At 49.9% G+C, this 17,774-nt stretch overlaps 1 protein-coding gene across 1 annotated transcript in view; it reads right to left on the reverse strand.

Moving 5' to 3' along the window:
• The window catches only part of VPS13B (vacuolar protein sorting 13 homolog B), a 2,934,705-nt gene that overhangs the window by 77,461 nt on the left and 2,839,470 nt on the right, over positions 1-17,774 (reverse strand). The window contains exons 56-57 of the mRNA XM_085605186.1: positions 13,747-14,576; positions 12,407-12,583 (exon numbers count right to left, since the gene is read on the reverse strand). Coding sequence (XP_085461312.1) covers positions 12,407-12,583; positions 13,747-14,576 — 1,007 coding nt within the window. The remainder of the gene's footprint in view (positions 1-12,406; positions 12,584-13,746; positions 14,577-17,774) is intronic.

Consider the following 17,774-nt stretch of genomic DNA (forward strand, 5'->3'; position numbering starts at 1 on the left):
ACAACATATACCTCTTATTACCTCTGACTGAAATGAGATAAAGGAATTAAAATTTACCAGTTTTATCCCCAAATCTAGAAAACGTCCAATAATCACTCCACTGGTTACTACTAGTACAGAGAATATAATAAAAGGTCAAAATACATTTTAGTACTGCTGAGCTCAAGAGGAAAAGACTGGTTGTCATATTGCGTACTTCACAGCCCCATAACTTAAAGTGGATATATGAGTAGCATTAGATGTCTTCAGTCAGCTTAATGGGTACTGCAAGTCTTCAGAAGGGAGGCGACTCAACTCAGTCACAATGGAAGGCCACGCCCAGCCACACAGGGTGGGCAACCAAAGCCACAGGGGTAGGAACCCAAGGGATGACTACCACCGGCCCCCGATGGCGGGAGGGCACCCACCAAAGGGTCGCAACGCCCCCAGATGAGCAGGCACACCTCCAGAATCCCAACAGGGGCACTCACAGCCCAATCTCGCCAGTCCAAAATGCTGAAGCGGTCTACCTCCTCTGCGAATCCTCAGGTACTTCTGGGCTCACAGCAATCCGATGGAGCCACGAGAAGGTATTACCAGGGAGAGTGTGTAGCCTTGATGATTGTTTGACTACAGGCGCCCTCCACTTCCGTGACAGCTCATGAGGCCATAACTTCCTTAAATTAGTGTTATAAGAAATACTGATTAGGTATGGTTTTTTTGCATTCTTGTTTTAGCCTGAACTATGACTGAATATTGTTAGGCACACAAATTACACATAATTAATGTGTGAGTGGAGTAGAGATCGCGCATGGTCCTGAAGAGAAAGCCAAGGGGCTGGCTTTTGAAACATGTTGACCCAGTAGGAGGTAACTCATAAAAGTATGCCATATCCCATTTTTAATGTTTTCAGCTAGGGAAGGCAATAAAATGTATTTTTTCTACTAGCCAGGTAACTTTTAATTCTGCACCACTATCCTTCCTGACCCTACCACTCCCACCTCTGCACAACACATAGTCGCAGCACGCCCCGCCCCGTAGAGGGACGGGAAGACCCCTATGATGAAGCATGACACCGAATTAATTTTTAGTGTGTGAGGGGTATTTTAAAAACATAGTGTGTTTCCCATGACACCTCTTGGGCTCAACACCATTTTCCCACCACCATCATTATAATTTTCCAAACAAGGAAGGATATATTGCAGTGGTAGAATCTTTTTGTTGAATTGGAGTATCTAGAGGAGGACGATTCTACCCTTAGCCCTCTTCACTCCCCCTTTGGTTTTTTGTTTGTGCTCACAGCAATCCGGGCAGCAGCCAAGGGCGAAAGAGGATTTCCACGCCGCTGTCATAAGGTTGTGGCAAATCACGTGCCCTCTTGGTTGATGCCCTAAACACTAGAGCCGAGGTTGTACCGCTATTACACAAGATGAAGAAACATTTTGAGGTGCACATTTTTTTTTTTTTTTTAATCTGTTTTATTTTATTTTCCATACAGAGACCAAAGGAGGGATCCATGCATACACAGCACAAGGCCTACAAGCCTATTTAGGGCCGGTCGTGTAAATTAGGGGAAGCACAGGTGGTTTTAGAAAAGCATATTTAGGTAAATGTTACACAGTATGCCTTCTACAACCCTTGATGGGCCGGCCGCGTGTTGCATATGTCATATCATTAGGTTGTAACTGTGGGGGAATTTCAAGACCCATGCTTAACTTGTACGGCATTATAACAAGAGTAGAGAAAAAAGAAAAGAAAAAAAGGGGGGAAGAAAAGAGTAGAGAGTAGGCAAGGTGCCTACAAAGAGGGGGAAATATGGAGTGGACGGATAGAGAGCAGCGAGGGGGCAAGAGAGCCAAGGGGAGTATAGGTTTCTAAGACAGGGGTGCTATGGCAGATATAGTATGAGGGGGTAGGGTCCTTGCAATACTTGTGGTTCTAGTCAGTGAGGTTTAAGGCAGTAGTGTTGAGAGGGATGTTGGTGAGGAGAGTGGTGGAGGGCGGAGTGGGGAACCAAGAGGGTTGCCAGCGCTCTGCATCAAGCAGGCCGATGGCCGTTGCTTGTGTCATGTGATGCAATGAGCAGAGCGGTTATAGTTATACAATCAGTCTGTCGGGTTCCGGTGGGGCAACAGCGTCTTCAAAGAGGCATAGGGCCTGGAGTTTCAGGGGTAGGAGATGCGCATGCTCTATTTTACAAAGATATTTAACCAAAGGTTGCCATATTTTGGTGAAGCGAATTTCACGGGATTGCAGTCGCGCTGTGAATAGTTCCATACTCATTACATGCCATAGGCGCACGAACCAAGCAGCAATGGGTGGGGCCTCTGCTCTTTTCCAATTTAGTGCTATGAGTTGTTTAGCGGCTCCTAGCATATGGAGAGCAATATGCCAATCATTCCGTGTGAGTGCCCTCAAGTTGTCAGGCTAAAGGCCTAGAAGAACTGTGGCTGTTCAGGCAGAGGGAAACCAAGTACCTCCTTAATAGGACTAAGAACCTCTTTCCAGAACAGGGTCAGGAGCGGGCATGCCCACCAAATGTGAATGAAGTCCCCTGGAGCGCTCGAGCATCTCCAGCACTGCGGGGAGGAGTTGGGGAACATCCTGTGCAATCTGGAGAGTGTATAATACCATTGCGTCATGATTTTGTACGCAGTTTCTCGTTGTGCTATGCTGCGGTAGATGTTCGGTATGTCTTGCCACAAACGATTCCACTGAGCAGGTGTAATTTCAACTGAGGACGTCAACTGCCATTGGCGTTGGTACGGGTGAGTGGCTTCCAGCGAGGGTGCTGCAGAATCTGGTAGGTCCGAGAGATAAGTCCCCTTGAATCGTCAAAGGAACGTACCATTCGCTCAAAGGGGGTGAATGGGCGCGAGGCAGCACTCTACATCTCAGGCGTGGACAGCCAGTGCCGCAGCTGCGCATACTGGAGCCTAGTTTTTTTCCAGGAGCTGAAACTCTTCTTTGCATTGGGTGAAGGTTTTAAGCGTGTCCCAAGCATATAAATCTCGGATTGTTCTGCACCCTCCCTCCAGCCATATAGAGAACACTTGCGGGTTAAGAGCCGGAGGGAATAATGGGTTGCCTGCAAGGGGTGTGTGGGGGGAGGGGAAGGTCGTGGGTCCCTTGGAGACGGCTACTCTGTCCCATATGTCCAGCACCGTCTTGGTGGGCACAGCAATGTAAGCACTGCGGGAGCGTGCAGCCCCATGGAGCCAAGAAAGGTCCCAAATGGTTCGTCCGGTGACCGCCCTGTCCATATGGAACCAGACCTTTTCACTCTCAACCGCTGTCCACTCTGAAACGATGCGAAGATGAGATGCCCAGTAGTATTCCAGTAGGTTTGGGCACGCTAGCCCTCCCCTATCTCGCAGGAGCATAAGAACTTTGTTGGAGAATCGTGGTCTACACCCGCCCCAAATGAATTGGGTGATGTTTCGCTGAAGGCTCTGTATCGCACAAGTTACTACTTGTGTAACGATATATCTGTAAGAGACATTAGTTAGTGATAGATTCCTTACCTTATAATATTATCCAGGCGTCAGTCTGGATCCAGAAAGTTTTCTGCGTAGCGGTACCCCTGCGCACAAGTAGGTGGCGCTGTGCGGCTCCGCGCCCGTCACTGGGGTCTTGCGTGCCGGGATGACGTCAAGGAGGCTACTTAGGAGCCACCCATGCGCGCTGATGTCAGTTCTTTACACAACTTTCTGCGCCAAACCGCAGAGTCATGCGAGAAACTGACCTTTGGTGCATAAAACTAAGGCCCTAAAAGGGGATGACCTTAACCCTAGTAATCTGTACGCAGAACAGGGAGGATGGGTGGGGCGGTAAGGAATCTATCACTAACTAATGTCTCTTACAGATATATCGTTACACAAGTAGTAACTTGTGCATCTGAAAGAGAGACGTTAGTGACAGATTCCTTACCTTAAAATAGATACCCCAGCAATAACAATCCCGGTGGTGGGTCTGCGAACAAGATCACACCAGAAAGTTACGGAGCACAGAACGGCCAAAGAAGCAGTCTCTCCGGACCGGACTGTCAAGGCAGTAGTGCTTGGTAAACGTGTGCAGCGAGGCCCACGTAGCTGCCTGACAAATATCCTGCAAGGGGACACCACATCCTAAGGCAGTAGTGGCTGCATTGCCCTGGTCGAATGGGCACGCAGTCCCACAGGAGGCTCCTTCTTGGCCAAGGAGTAACATGCTTTGATGCACAGAACGACCCACCGGGAGATGGTCTGTTTGTGCACCGCCCAACCTCTTTTGGCGCCTACGTAGCCAACAAAGAGCTGATCATCCACCCGGAACTGCTGTGTACGCTGCAGATAGAATGCAAGCGCACGTTTTGGGTCCAGACGGTGGAGCCGCTCCTCTTCCCTTGAAGGATGCGGAGGCGGAAAAAAGGTGGGCAGACTGATGGTTTGCCCAATGTGGAAGGGCGTGACAACCTTTGGCAAGAAAGAAGGACGTGTCCTCAGAACCACCTTGTCCGGATGAACAGAAAGGAAAGTAGGTTTGGAAGAAAGAGCCTGGAGCTCACTCACTCTCCTGGCAGAGGTGATAGCTACCAGGAAATCCATCTTGAGAGTAATAAGACGTAAGGGACAGTTATGAAGGGGCTCAAAGGGAGCCCACATCAGAAAAGTCAAGACAAGATTCAAGTCCAACTGAGGCATTATGAAGGGCACAGGTGGGAACGTATGCGTAATGCCCTTAAGAAAACGGTTAACAACCGGGGACTTAAAAAGATGAGGCTGATCTGGGAGCCGTAGAAAGGCAGAGATAACCTTAAACAGTGCCCAGAGCAGAGCCCTGCTGGGCCAAAGAGAGAAGGAACAGAAGAACCTCAGAAAGAGGGGCAGAAAGGGGATCCACAGTCTAAGCTGTGCACCATGCCACAAATCTGTTCCACCTACAGGCGTACACCGTTTTAGTGGAGGGACGCCTGGCTGCCAGGATGACATCACAGACTTCGGGAGGTAGATCGAAAGGTGTCAACTGTCGCCGCTCAATCTCCAAGCATGGAGGTGGAGGCTGGACAGGTTCCGGTGGAGGACCTTCCCCTGCTGCTGCCACAGAAGATCCTCCCGAAGAGGCAGACGGATCGGGGGATCGATGCTCACACTGAGTAGCTCGGGATTCCATACTCTTCGAGCCCAGTCCAGAGCGACAAGAATAACTTGGGCCCGGTCGTGCCTGATCTTCTTCAGCTCCACTCGAGACGAAAAGCGTATCCAAGTGAGTGCCGCCTTGGAAATTCCAACGCGCAGAACTGATGACATTGTGCGTTCTCTTTGGTGGCGAATAGATCTAACCAAGGCTCTCCCCATCACAGAAAGAAACCTTCTCCCACGTCCAAGTTCAGACGCCACTCGTGATCCACCATGCACCGGCGGCTGAGTTCGTCCGCCCTGGCGTTCAGAGAACCTGCCAGGTGTTGAACCACCAAGGTAATGCCTTGATGTCCCAGCCACGTCCAGAGGCGCAGAGCCTCCTGACATAGGGTCCACGACCCCACCCGCCCTGTTTGTTGCAATACCACATGGCGGTGGTGTTGTCCGTGAACACCTGCACTACACTTCCCCGGACAGAGGGAAGGAATGCCTTCCGTGCAAGCCGGATCATCCGCAGCTCCAGAAGGTTGATTTGGAGCCGGGACTCTGCCGGAGACCAGAGGCCTCTGATCTCCACCTCTCCGATGTGGCCTCCCCAACCCAGGAGGGACGCATCCATCACTACTGTGTGCTCAGGTTGGGGAAAGGAGAGGGATCTGCCATTGACCCAATCGCGATTCGTGAGCCACCACTGCAATTGCCGTGCAGTACCCTCCAAGATCTGGACATGATCGGACAGGTTGCCCTGATGCTACGCCCACTAGAACTTCAGGCCCCACTGCAGAGGCCGCATATGCCATCTGGCATGCGGCACCAGCAGGGTGCAGGAGGCCATCAGGCCCAGAAGCCGGAGGGTCATCCTGACTGAAACCCGGATAGAGGCTGAAAGAGCGGAACCAGAGCCTGAATATCCCGGACTCGCTGTTCGGGGGATAAACCCGAAACAGCGTCGAATCCAGAACCGCTCCGATGAAAGGGAGCTTCTGAGAGGAACTCACATGCGACTTCGGCACATTGATGGAGAACCCCAGCAGATGCAGGAGGTTGGCCGTAGTCTGGAGGTGGGAGACAACTGCCTGGGGCGAACCCGCCTTCAACAGCCAGTCGTCGAGGTAGGGGTAGACTGACACCCCTGACCTGCGCAGATGAGCGGTGACCACCGCCATCACTTTCGTGAACACCCGAGGGGCGCTGGTAAGGCCGAAGGGGAGCACGGCAAGCTGAAAATGCTCCTGGCCTTCCGTGAACCGCAGGTAACGCCGGTGGGCCGGCAGGACGGGGATGTGGAAATATGCATCCTGCAAGTCCAACGCTACCATCCAGTCTCCAGGGTCTAGGGCAGCCAGAACCTGAGCTAAGGATGTGATGGTACGCCAGTGGAGCAGGTGATGGCGAACCTTGCCTCCCACTGGCGTGGAATGGGCTTGAAAGGTCGGACTAGGAAGGCTTTGAGGCAGATGCTGCTGGGGCAGATGTGGGCTGACCGGCTCTCTGTCCCCCTGCTCCGCCTCGGCGGAATCCACGTCTGCGACCGCGTTGAGACTGGTTCTGCGGCCTGTGGCTAGACGGACGTGTGGGGGCGCCCCTTCCTTGGCCACAAAAGGGGCGAAAAGCGGATGTTTGCGGGCGTGGGGCCGAGAGGCCCAAGGACTTGGCCGTAGCCCTGGAGTCCTTAAAGCGCTCCAGAGCACTATCCGCTTTCTCCCTAAAGAGGCGACGGCCATCGAACGGCATGTCCATGAGGGTGCTCTGGACATCCCCGGAGAAATTTGTGGATCTCAGCCAGGCGTGGCGACGAATCGCCACCGTCGTCGCAATCGCCCTACCTAGCGAGTCCGTGGTGTCAAGCCCACATCGAATCGAGTACCGTGCTGCATCCCGCCCCTCAGCAAGAGCCTGGACGAGCCGTGTCCTGGCCTCCTCCGGACACTGGGGCAGCATGTCCGCCACCGTATCCCACAAGGAGTGGGTGTAACGGTCCAAAAGGCACGCGGTGTTGATAGATCGCAAGCCCAAACTGAGGGAGAAAAACAGCTTCTTCCCAAACTGTTCCAACCTTTTGGATTCCCGATCCGGAGGAGCGGACGGGAAGGTGGTCTGGGATGTAGAGGCCTGGATAACCAGGCTCTCAGGGGTGGGATGCACCGACAGAAAGCTGGGGTCGCCCGGTGCAGGGCGGTGGTGCCGGGCCACGTTCCGGTCCACAGGAGGGACTGTGGAGGGATTGGAACAGGTGCTCATCAGAACGTCAGTGAGTGCTTCATTGAACTGCAGTAGAGGCTCCGAGGAGCTTACTGGTGGTTGAAGCACTTCAGTGAGGAGGTTAGTCTTCACGGCCACTGCAGGGAGCTCCAGATGAAGGGCTTCGGCAGCCCTGCGCAGCACCACAGAATAGATAGCACCCTCCTCCGTAGCCACGGAGGGAGGAGAGATGAAGCCAGTGTCAGGGGAGGTATCGAGACCACTGGCATCCCCCAGCTCTTCTGCCCAGTCCTGATCAAACTGGCACTGCTGTGCCAGAGGGTCCTCAGACCCCTCCCAGTTGTCCCCGTCATCCGACTCCTGGTAGAAAGGCTGAAAGGTCGGAGCCGGGCGGTAGATCAATTGCTCATCCATCGGCGCCTAAGACGGCGCCGGGCAGCGCCGCTCCAACGCCGGATCGGGGCTGAACCTGGGGACGACGTCATCCGAAGACGGCGCCGGGGGCGGCTCCGAAGGGGTCGGCGCCAGCGGAGGGGTCGTTAGGTCAACCGGCGTCGACCAGGATCCAGGCCTCCCATTCGGACCTGCGGGGCCCGAAGGCGCCACGAGGGAGTCTCGGATCTCGCCCGGAGTCGCATTAGGCCCAGGGACCGGAGGGTATGGGGCCGGATGCGACTCCTGCGGCTCCGACGGAGCCGCGCGGGTGGTGTCACCGAACCCTCAGCCGAGTCGCGTGACCTGCGAGGGGAGTCATAAGGGCGATGTCGCCTCTTCGACTTCTTCTTACTGTGCCTCGACTTACTGGAATGCGAGGACTTCGATCCCGACGAGCGGTGATGGCTGCGGCTCGGCGACCGGTCCCTCGACCTCCTCCTTGACCGGGACTTTGAGCGGCGTGGATCGGACTGCCTGATCTCGAGCAGCTTGCGGGACCGCTCCCGCCTAGCCTTCTAGGTCAAGGCCCGGCAGTCGAGGCATGACTCGGCATCATGGTTGGCCCCAAGGCAGTAGAGACACCGACGGTGGTAATCCGTGACCGACATCAGGCGATGACCGGCGTTGCACGGCTTGAAACCGGGTATCCCTACCGGCACCAGGAGTCTAGGTCGACTCGAAAGAGGAAGCAAAAAAGTTCAAAAAGTTTAGTCAAAAAGTGACTAAAGGGTATGCTCTTCCAGGATCTGCGCTTACTGGCGCGGAAAAAAGAAGAACTGACGTCAGCGAGTGAGGGCGGCGTCTAAGTACTCCGACGACGTCATCCCGGCGATCACGACGCCGACGACAGACGCGGAGCCGCAGATGACGCCTAGCGACGCGCAAGGGTATTGCTGACGAAAAATCTTTCCGGATACAGCCTGACGCCTGGGGATATTCTAAGGTAAGGAATCTAACTAACGTGCTTCTTTCAGATGATATGACCGCGGATCGTGGCCTTGAATGCATCCCATACTACAGGGAAGGGGGTTTCGGGAATGTAATTGATCTCAAAATATGAGTGGATGGCTGCCCGTATGCTCACCAAATCTGCTGGATCCCGCAGAATATGCGGTGGAAGATGCCATCTAGGGGTACGGGGGGAGCAAGAGGCCGGATCCTGCAGGAGGAGTTCGAGGTGAGCGTGATCAGAGATCGAGATGGCAGACATGGATGCCGAGAGCGTGTCACTGATCAAGGTTTGGGAGATAAAAATATAGTTTATGCTCGAGTACGAGCGATGTATATGGGAGTAGTACGAGTATTCGCGTGTCTCAGGCGAAAGATAGCGCCAAGTGTCCAGTAGACCAAGATCCATTATTTGCTTCCGGAGGGCCGAAGACATCGCCCCCGTCCCCTGAGGGGAGGCCTCACTGCAATCCATTTTAGGGTCCCATGCCATGTTGGAAGTGCACAATTTGAGGTACCCCACTAAGTATGGCAGGAAGGGAGAGCTATTCAAGATGGTCTCAGTTCCTCGATTTCTGTATGTTCTACAACATTACCCGTATATTCTGCCGCCCACATTTTTTGCAAAAGTACAAAGCCAAATCATCTCCTTTCTGTGGGCAAGTAAGACCCCCAAGTGTAATTTGCCAAATGACGCATATCACCATATGACATGGGGCTGGGCACACGTTCAGCTGTAATATTGGGTGTCCCAATGGTGCCTATTAATAACTGGATGAATGGTGACAGAAACAACCCACTAACCAACTGAATCTTGAGCTCATTGACCCACACAGAACACTAAACTTATTATATGGTGCAGCCTCCCCCTGTATATTGCCTCATGTCACATGCTTCCTCATCCTCTGCTGGCACGTTGCACTGAAATATATTCAATGGCATGGCAAGTCAGCAGCAGCAAAGTCGTTGTGGCAGGGTACCTGGTTGTCCAACACGGTGAAGCTCTCTGGTTTTGGAAGATGGGACCTAATAGACTGGTTAATGGGGAGAGCTATTAGCCCAATTTGTCTTAGATGCGCTTCCTCACCTAGCAACTTCTTCCCCACCTTCTGGGAATGCCCTGTGATCTCTCATTACTGGAGGGCTGTTAATGGGCTCCTGAGTGATGTGGTGGGCAGACAGTAGGAACTAGATCCCAACATACTCCTACTGGGCACTATGGACAACTTTGTGGTTCCCAGAGGCACCCGAGCACTAGTGGTCATGGGCTATCTGGTGGCAAAAAGAGACAAAGCTCACCACTGGCGGGATGCCCATGCTAGTCACTGGATGGACTAGTGGAATGGGCCGCTGCACTTTAAGAACTGGTCTACAATCCCCGTGGAGTACATATGAAATATTTCAAAATATGTTCACCCTAGAGTCGGGCCACAGTGTATTTGGAGTAAATGGGTACTGCCAGCTGATGCTGCACTTTATTGGGGGTGGGGGATGATGAAGATGTTGTTCTATGCTCTATAATTGTTTCCATAACGTATATTCAGTGGCTTTCCTGACGAGACTCCTGCGAGACAGTGGTACTGTTTGTGAACACATGTTCTGCTTATATGGAAAACCGCATTAAATAAAGAGTATATATATTTTTTTTAAACTAAAAAAAAAAACTGATTGTACTCGAATGCCTTACACAGAAAAATGAAGGGGACTTCCACACAGAAATACTCACAGAAAAGGTCCAATGGTCATACAGACATAGGCTAAAGATGATAGACAAAACAGTCAGGAAGGAAATTGCAAAATGTTAGGGTACTCACACAGAAAGAGGTCAAGAGAAGTGAATGGAAACACACAGAGGGCTGCGGGTTTGCATACAGACTTAAGTATGGCAGCAGGATGCAGTCATTGGGGGACAATCATTGGAGGACAATCAGTAGGACTGAAAGATTTCAAAGGGAACTTACAGAGCAGACAAATACAAGAGAGGGTTGAGAGGATAGGCGAGCGCAGACAGGTGTGGCATGGTTAGGGGGTGGCGGGGCGGGGTTGCTATCTCGCTGCATCTCTTCCGGACACAACGGAAGCAGGAAGCACACAGGCTTCCCTAAGCCAATCCCAACGCTGCAATGCAGCGTTGTGATTGGTCCGAGTCCTGTGGTTCAGCGCTCAGACAGGCAGTGGGAGCCTGTGCATGTTCTCCACCCAGTCTGTGCATTACAGCCAGGTGGAGAACATACAAAGTGCGCATGACTGTTTGGCCGGCCCAAGACGGCCGGCCAAATCATCATGTGCACTGACAGAGTGCACTCACCACTCCTTCCCCTGCGCCGTGAGCAGAGCAGCCCAGCCCCGCAAAACTGCTTCAGCAGGGAAAAATAAAATGATAATAATATTGTCGTATTAACATTTTAGTTTTCCTTATTTACACTGCTGAAAAGCAGTGGGGAACGTTCCTCCGCCTTAGAGGAGGAGCCACCACTGGGTAAAAACACAGACAGGAACGAAGGGGTAGTCCAACGGATATGCACACGAGAGAAGGAAAGAAAGAGACAATTGAGGAAGTAGGCAGGACAGACACACAATATGAGAAATCAAAGAATACAGTGTAATGGGACTGAAATAGCCGACCTGTGCTTCCACTTTGTTTTCTTGGCTAGGCTGGATGACGGGAGAAGTTGGTGCAAAAAAAGACTGATGCCTCAGAAAAGAGATGGCTTCAAACATAAGATCCTTTCTCTTCAAACTTCTGAAAATAATGTCCAACTGAATTCCATGCAAAATATCATTGCGCCCAGGATCATAAACCCACTGGGTAAAGAGAATAGCGTAAAGATAGGAAAAAAGGTTGTGGTGGAACTTCTAAGAAGCCCTCAAAGCCCTCGATTTCCAGAGTGTCCATATTCCTTCAACTTATTAGCACTCTCTCTAAATCAGAGTCTGCTTCGCATCTCCCTGAAACTGATATAAGTATTGCAAGCTGCCAGTAGCAAGATTACAATGACCCAAGGTGAACTGAAGGTCGACAAATATATTGGGAATGACAAGTAGTCTCTGGGGCCAAGACATTTTGTAACTGACACCTCGTCTTAAAGTGCAAAGCAGTTTTTCCTATCCGAAGACATATTAATCTAGACAAAGCATCTGACTTCTACTCGCAACACAAGGTGCATTCTAAATATATTAGTCCCACTGTGAAAAAAGCATGTCTATGTTTTTGTCCAGCAGTTGAACAGCACTAGATGTCGCTGCGTCTATGTATGCACTGTGAACGCTGATCTGTCAGCCACCCCCCACTTTTATGTAACTTTATCCACATGCTTGGAAAAGTTATGACAACTGCAACTACATTTTTTAATAATAAATATGATGAGGCAATGTGGTGTAGAGTTTCTGATGGTTAGCAGAAGCACTGAACATCTTTAATATTTCTGCATTTATTACGTGAGCTTGACTTGCGAGCCAACCTTTTGTTTCTCTAGAGGGGGATTTTACATCCAGCACTTCTTGAAGTGTTCCCACACACCAGAGGTAAGAAGTGCTCTGCTCAATACACAGAGAAAGCAACCAGACACCATTCTCTGCAACCTGGGAAGCCAAAAACAGGCCCAGAGCCAAATCCCATCTTCCAAATCAATTTCTGATCCAGGCAGCCAACGCAATGGTTTCATCGTAAACAAAGTGTAGTAACACGTTTAAAGCAAAACCATTTCCAGGGAAATACCAACCTTTGGAGATGTGCTTGACAAACGATGTAGTTCCTCGAGAGACACCACTCACGAAGGCCCCAGGTCCTCGAGTCAGCCCTTCATACGGAAGCCGGAAGAAGTCTGCAATCCCATTTCCAATGCTTCTGACCAGACTGGCTGGGCTTCCTAAAATGTCCAACGATCCGACGACCCAGCCTAAAGAAGGACAAAGGAGTGTGATGGTTTATATTTTGGCCAAACTCTGGAGCAAGCCTAGCACTTGTTGTTAAAGAAAGTGATACACTCTTCTTCAATGGATTTCTCAAAATGAAAACTGAACGATCATGAACTTCTCTAGAAGAGAATACGGGAAATAACTCATTCTGCGTGAATTTATAAAAGGCAACCTTTCGTACTGAGCAAATCAAAGCAATCTCCTTGGAAAATCCACAAATAACTTTTGTAAAATTTCCTCTCATGAGCCTCCTGTATTTCTACTAAGAGCCTATTCACCCTTTTCTTTCACAGAGTTAAGGCCTGTAGTTTCAAAGGTAGGCTAGATAATTTCTGTATTTCTAACAAAAGACTTTCAGACTTCGAAAAATCCCCAAACGCTGCCCTTCTACACCACCCACAATATTCTAATAATGTCTTTTAAATTTCTAAACTTTGTAGAATTATTTTCTTTTCCATTTCTATATGTGACAGCTCACCACCCAGAGACCCTGGGCTTTCCCAGCCACTCACTGACCATCTGGTTGCCTGCTTTGGCGTTTGCTCTCCTTTCGTCGTCCCCCAAAACTTGAGAAGCAATAGTCTCATCAAAACCAGTGGACCTAATAACTATCTTATGGAAGAGTGGGTGACAAGAAGCTGGCACAACTTGCTTCAGGCTTAGTCAAGTGAATGCACTCTAGGTGGCACTTAAAGGTTCTCTGGTCAGGCGGAGATGAACAAGAAAATATTTACTTTGAGGATTTGATATAGCACAGCCCATATCTATGTGATATAATAACAAACAAAACAGGACTTGAAGTACATATTCGGAAAGCATTTCCCACTGGCCAAAAAGCAAGCAAATTTATTTTCAATTTTTTCGTACAAGCGAAATATATAACCTGTACTAAACAGACATTTCAATATTAACACCTGAAGATGTTGGCATATTACCCAAAAGGTCTGCTTGTTGCAATGCTTATGAATAAGGCAGCAAAAAGGTGAAGAAATATTTTTCTTTTTTGCTTTTCCAGTGAAAAGCCTTACTTGAGGTCAGGCCCTTGCGTTTAGTGCCAAGGAGCTGCAGTTTCACATGATGTTGTTAAATGTCTCTACAACTAGAGAAGTCTGTGTTGCAAAAAATAGAAGAGTTTCACACCCACCTGCTCTGAAAAGGGCTCCAGCTGCATAATGCATGGCAAGGACATGGATGAGCTGCCTGGAGGTGGTGAAGACGGGCCCTCGTTCAAACACAGAGAAGGACAGGGGGGTGTGATCGGAGGCAATATACAGCTTGAGAGAGGCGTGGATGCTGACCAACAGGTTCACAGGGTGCACAGTCAACTTGCTCAGCTTCACCGGGCTGACCAGGGCTAGTGCATGCTGCTTGACCTGCTCTGGGAGGATCTTAGTGGTGGCGAGAACCGAAGCACGCACAGAGGGGTTGCTTCCTTTGTTGTCTGGGAGGTAGGTGTCAAACAAAGTTTTAATGTAGTAAACAAATGTGTCCTCCACGTACAATCTAGCTGGTTTCAGTTCAAACGTGAGTTCATTAACATCAAATATTGAGTTCTGGTCTTTCGAAAGGGTAATGCACAGCTTCAAAAAACAGTTTTCCTTGTACTCCTGCAGTTCCTTCATGGATATTACAAAGTTGCTCACTTTCAACCACATTGCGTTCTCGTTTTTTTCCTCTTGGCACACCAGGACGGCAAAGTGAAAGTTGGATTTGTAGTACAGTTGATTGTCCAGCTGCAAGTCCCCACAGTACACCTCCAGGCCATAGAAGTGTGGAAGGCCATCCGCGTTCTCTGTCTGGAACTCCCTTGATGGATGATTTAGGTAACTGGTCACCGGCGCCAGGTGGAGGAAGACATTGTCCAACGTCAGCCGCAAAAGTTCAGAGGCCATTTTGTAGTTTGTGACATCGTCATATATTGCCAGGCTTAGCTGTGTGACGAATACTTTGAACACAACGCTCTGTTCCTCTGACCTGTGGGAATGGAAGAAAAACACATCCACTTGAAACTTGTTGAACTAGTTTGAAAGGGTAAGCCGTTTCCCCAACACGCAAGGTGGCAAATAGTCCACAACATGGTCATGACAAATACAGATGGAAATGTACTCTTTCTTTCGGTTAACTTGTCCTCACTTGCATATGAAGTCTACCTTTGGAATGGTTGGGCGATCAGTGATTGCGAAAAAGGATGCACTAAGACGCATATTTATCAATATGTTGCGTCGCCCAAGGGGCGGCACAAATGCAACGCAACACAGAAGTAATATTTATCAAGCCACGCAAAGCCACCTTGCATGGCCCTGCATGGCTTCATAAATCTGGAGTAACGCAGAGCAAATTGTTGCGCTGTGCTACTCTGCCCCAGGGAGGCATTCCATGGGTGGAGCGTTCGTCTCCCCACGCACTCACCCATGGATTTTGGCCCATTCCCAGACTTACCAACACTGGTAAACCTGGGAATGTGTCAAAATGCTACGCCTCCCCAGGGGATGCACAACAAGGAGAAATATCTTTATTTCACCTTGTTGTTTCCTCTTTCTAAGTGTGCTGCATTATGCTTACACTTAGAAAGAGGAAAATGCCTCAGAGGATTGTGTATGTGCAGGAAGGTGCCCCTTCCTACACTAAAACAATTCTAACTACAACACAGGCACCCTTGCACTATGGGGCAAGGGTGTCTGCTGGCACAGGGCAGCCAGAAGGAAGCCACTCCAAGGAATGGACAGGCATGTGCCATATAATGTTAAATACAACGCATTCCTGCCTTTTCATGCAGCGCAGTGCAGCAAGGTGGCTTGCTGCGCTGCTTGAAAGCTTGATAAGCGTGCCTCTAAGTGTCTTACTCTGCCTCAGCAGTACCACATTTTCACATACTTATGAACAAGATGAAGGCTTTGCTTTTAAAGCTCTTTAGTTACTAATTTTAGAAGCTGAAACCAACACTTCGAGCTCTGAAAACCAACAGTTCTCATCACAAAAATGATGACAGTGTCTGCACGCCTGGGCGTCATAGGCCACAAATACCTAACAAACAAGCATCAGCTAAGCCAAAAGGTCTCCCCTTTGTGAGAGCAATTGGCTTTGACAATGAGTTTTAGCCATTATGTACACCAGTGTGGCTGCTGCGCAGCATGGATAAACGTTAGTGGCCTGGAGTGGGGTGTGGAAGATTGGAGTGGGGTAGGCTGGGGTAGAGTGGAATGGGGTAGATGGGGTACAGTGGAGTGGGGTAGACTGGCGTAGAGTGGGAATGGATGGATTGGAGTAAGGTAGAGTGGGGTAGATTGAAGTGGGGGAGTAGGGTATATTAGCGTGACAGATTGGAGTGTGGTGGGCTGAATTGGGGTAGGTAGGAGTGGGGTTGATTTGAGTAGAGTGGAGTGGGATATATTGAGGTAGACTGGAGTGGAGTAGGTAGATTGAGGAAGGGTCGGGTGGACTGATGTAGATTGGAGCGGATTGGGGTAAAGTGAAATGGAGTGGAGTTGGGAAGATTGGAGTGGGGAAGTTTGGGTGGATTATATTAGGATAGAATGGAATCGGGTGGGGTAGATTGGAGTAGGGTAGACTGGGGTGGAGTAGACTGGAGGAATGGGTAGATTGGAGTGGTGTCGGGCAGACTGGAGTAGGGTGGGATAGAGTGGGGTAGAGTGGAGTAGATAGGAGTAGATTGGAATGGGGTAGATTGAATTGGGGGAGATTGGGGTGAAGTGGAGTAGGTAAGGGTGGAGTAGGGTAGAGTGGGGTGGGGTAAACTGGAGTGAGGTAGATTGGAATGGGGTAGAATGGAGTGGGATATAGTGGAGTAGATTGGGAGACAGTGGAATTCAGTGCAGTGAAGGTAGAGTGGAGTGGGGTAGATAAGAGAGGAAATGAGTAGACTGGAGGTGGAGTGTGGTAGTCTGGAGTGGAGTAGATAGGGGTAGATTAGGATGGGGTAGATTGGGGGTAAATTGAAGTAGGACAGATTGGGGTGGGGCTGGGTAGATTGGAGTGGTGTGGGGTGGACTGGTGAGGAGAGGGTTAGATTGGAATGGAGTGGGAAGATTTGATAGGAGTGGGGTAGATTTGGGTGAGTGGGGTGGAGTGGGGTAGATCAGAGTGGAATGGGATATATTGTAGTGTGGTAAACTGGAGTGGAGTGGGGTAGATTGTGGTAGACTGGAGTGGGGTAGATTGTAATAGATTGTAGTGGGTTTGATTTTGGTAGAGAGGGGTAAACTGGAGTGGAGTGGGGTAAAATGGAATGGAGTTGGGTAAACTGAACTGGCGTAGATTGGAGTGGAGTTGACTGGGGTAGACTGGAGAGGAGACAGGTTGATTGGATTAGTGTACATTGGAGTGGGGTGGAGTGGGGTGGATTGGGGTAGAATGGGGTAGATTGGAGCAGAGTGTTGTAGATTTGAGTGGAGGGCAGTAGATTGGTGTGGGGTAGATTGGAGTGGGTGGGGTAGACTGGATTGCAGTGGACTGGATTGGGGTAGAGTAGAGTGGAGTAGACTCGGTTGGAGTGGGGTAGATTGAAGTGGAGCAGATTGAAGTAGGGCAGATTGGAGCTGGGTGAAGTAGAATGGGATGAGGTAAATTGGAGTAGAGTGGGCAAGATTGAGTGGAGTGGAGTAGACTGAAGTGGGGTAGATTGTAGCGAAGTGGAGTTGGATAAATTGGGGTATATTGGAGTGGGATAGATTGAAGGGAAGTGTGGTAGAGTGTGGTGGGGTAAGTGGTATGGACTGTAGGGGCATACAGTAGCGTGTTGTGTCGTGGAGTGAGTGGGGAAGATTGGACTGGGGTGGAGTTAAGTGGTGTGGCGTAGAGTGTCCTAAAGTGGAGTGGAGTGGCATGTGGTAGAGTGGAGTGTCATAGAATGGAGTTCAATGGAAAAGAGTGGAAGAGCGTGGAGTGGCGTAGTGTGGAGTATGCATGGTGTGGTAGCGCACTGCCATTACAGACAACATGTTTTCAATTGAAATGATCATTACATTTGCACCGAAATAGGGTTTTACAGCACACAATCGATAATGTGTGCCAATTTCATCACCTAGAGTATTGTTGTATTTTTATCATATTCAAATATTTATTTCCACCACACTTCAGAATTTGAAAAATGTACTTCATTTTTACTAAGTCTGATATACTCTGAAACATCAGCAAAGTCCCTATTTTGTGTGC

This window comes from Triturus cristatus, chromosome 5_1, assembly GCF_964204655.1.
Source record: "Triturus cristatus chromosome 5_1, aTriCri1.1, whole genome shotgun sequence".
Classification (NCBI taxonomy): Eukaryota; Metazoa; Chordata; class Amphibia; order Caudata; family Salamandridae; genus Triturus; species Triturus cristatus.